Source organism: Mirounga leonina, unplaced genomic scaffold, assembly GCF_011800145.1.
Source record: "Mirounga leonina isolate KUSES-001 unplaced genomic scaffold, KU_Mleo_1.0 Mir_376, whole genome shotgun sequence".
Taxonomy (NCBI): domain Eukaryota; kingdom Metazoa; phylum Chordata; class Mammalia; order Carnivora; family Phocidae; genus Mirounga; species Mirounga leonina.
The window spans coordinates 6,570,103-6,571,991 of record NW_023270718.1 but is presented as its reverse complement, the minus strand read 5'-3'; the positions used below and the strand labels follow the sequence as shown (position 1 = coordinate 6,571,991).

General features: G+C 66.5%; 1 protein-coding gene across 2 annotated transcripts in view; it reads right to left on the bottom strand.

Moving 5' to 3' along the window:
- The window catches only part of SPACA6 (sperm acrosome associated 6), a 12,379-nt gene that overhangs the window by 1,489 nt on the left and 9,001 nt on the right, over window positions 1–1,889 (bottom strand). For both annotated transcript variants that reach the window (XM_034987078.1, XM_034987079.1), the window contains exons 4-8: window positions 1,703–1,726; window positions 1,290–1,367; window positions 1,060–1,169; window positions 538–694; window positions 238–448 (exon numbers count right to left, since the gene is read on the bottom strand). In XM_034987078.1, the coding sequence (XP_034842969.1) occupies window positions 238–448; window positions 538–694; window positions 1,060–1,169; window positions 1,290–1,367; window positions 1,703–1,726 (580 nt within the window). The remainder of the gene's footprint in view (window positions 1–237; window positions 449–537; window positions 695–1,059; window positions 1,170–1,289; window positions 1,368–1,702; window positions 1,727–1,889) is intronic.

Sequence of the window (1,889 nt, the reverse complement as noted above, 5' to 3'; positions counted from 1 at the left end):
GGGCCTGGACTCCTGGGTCTGAGGGTGGAGGGAGGTGGGGCCCTGGACCCTGGGTCTGAGGGAGGAGGGGGCTGGGGGCCTGGACTCCTGGGTCTGAGGGAGGAGGGGGCTGGGGTCTGGATTCCTGGGTCTGAAAAAGGAGGGGCTGGGGGTCTGGACTCCTGGGTCTGAGGGTGCTGGACACCAGGGCTGAGGAAGGAGAGCGGATGCTGGGACTCCGGGGTCCTGGGCACTCACCACACCACAAGGGTCGCACTGACTGATGCTAAGGCCGCGACGGCCGCGAGCAAGCATTGGTTGCTCAGCGTCAGAGCCTCGGGCCTGGCCAGCAGCTCGCCCAGGCTTGGCCTCCAAGGTTCGATCATCTCCGCCTCCAGCGGCGCCCAACGCAGCACTTCCCGAAAGGAGACCTGGAGCTCGGTCTCCCCACGTGGGGGCGCGCCAGTCACTGCGGGGCCACGTACGTCAGCAGGCGCAAGCCCCGCCCCGCGCAGCCCCGCCCCGCGCAGCCCCGCCCCCGCGCAGCCCCGCCCGCACCGTTAAGAAAGAAGTAGAGCCGCGCCAGCGGGAGCTGGTCGTGCAGGATCACGCAAGAGAACGTCCCGCGGTGCGCGGGCTGCACCGGCCGGATCCGCGCCAGGTTTCCTCGGGCCCGCGGGAGGTCTTCGAAGTAGGACACGTCCTGCGTCCGGACCTGCGGGACGCTCGGGCTGAAGCGGCGGGAGGAGAGGAGCCTCGCCCGAGCCCAGGTCAGATTCCCTCTGCTGGGTCTCGCCAAAGCGCGACGTCCAAGCCCCGCCCCCGAGCTAGGCCACACCTTCTTGAGCCCTGGCCCCACCCCTAGCCCCTTAGGCACTGACCCTTCACGCACGACCCCGCCCCTCTAAGCCACCTCCCGAGCCCTGCCTCCACTTCTAAATCCAGGGACCCTCCCCGTGCACGAAGCCTGAATCTAGACCGAGCTCCCCCGAGCCCCACCCGCTGCGTCCTGACCCCCCGTCCTCTAGAGAAGCATAACCCTCCTCCTAAGCCCTTCGCGCTGGCCCCGCTCCGACTCACACCTCCTCCTGCGAACTTCCAGGAATAGGTGACTTCCTCCTTAGGCAGTTGGAAGTTCACAGTGCAAGAGAACTTAGCCTGATGACCCCGAGTCACCGTCAGGTCCTGAACTGAAAACAGGTCCGCGTCACCGCCCGAGCCCGCCCCCGTCTGGCCCGGTCCCTTCCCTGCTCAGCTCTCGTTCCTCCGGTCCGTCCGGTTCCTTTCCCCTTCCAGGCCCCGCCCCTCACCTGGGCAGTCCAGCGGGAGGTCGCAGACCGTGGAGTAGCACCCGCGGCAATGGAAACGCCGGGCGACTTCCTGGAGTCCTGTGGGACGGAAACGCTGCACCTGGGCTCCGTCTGCGTTCCCCAGTCCGGGTCCCTTTGGCCAATAAGGTCTGTGCAGCCTCCCGGGCTCTAACGGCCCGACGGGTCCTGGGCGCCGCCTTCCCTGCGCTCACTGGCTGGCTCGCAACACTCTCCGGCCTCTGGGACTCCTATTGGCTTGTTTTTGCTTTCGGGCCCGCCTTGTATGAGGTTTGTGAGCAGTACCTGCTTTTACTTTTCTCCAGGGCTCTTACTGGTCTCCCGTTCTAGTCCCAGGTTTCGCTCCCGACCACCTCCCTTCCCCCTCAGTTCTGAGCTTGGGGTGTAGTGCTTACCGCAGGGAGGGATGCAGGCCCGGACTGTGGAGAGAGAGGAAGGGTTACTATCCTGGAAGTGCCCACCTGAAGCTCCCCTAGAGGATAGGTTACTGGGCCAGATGCTTTCCTCCGAGGGGGCGGAGCCAGGCCTGCTGCAGCCCACCTAGGGGGCGGGGCTAAGCCTGCAGCAGTCCCCCCGTAGGCG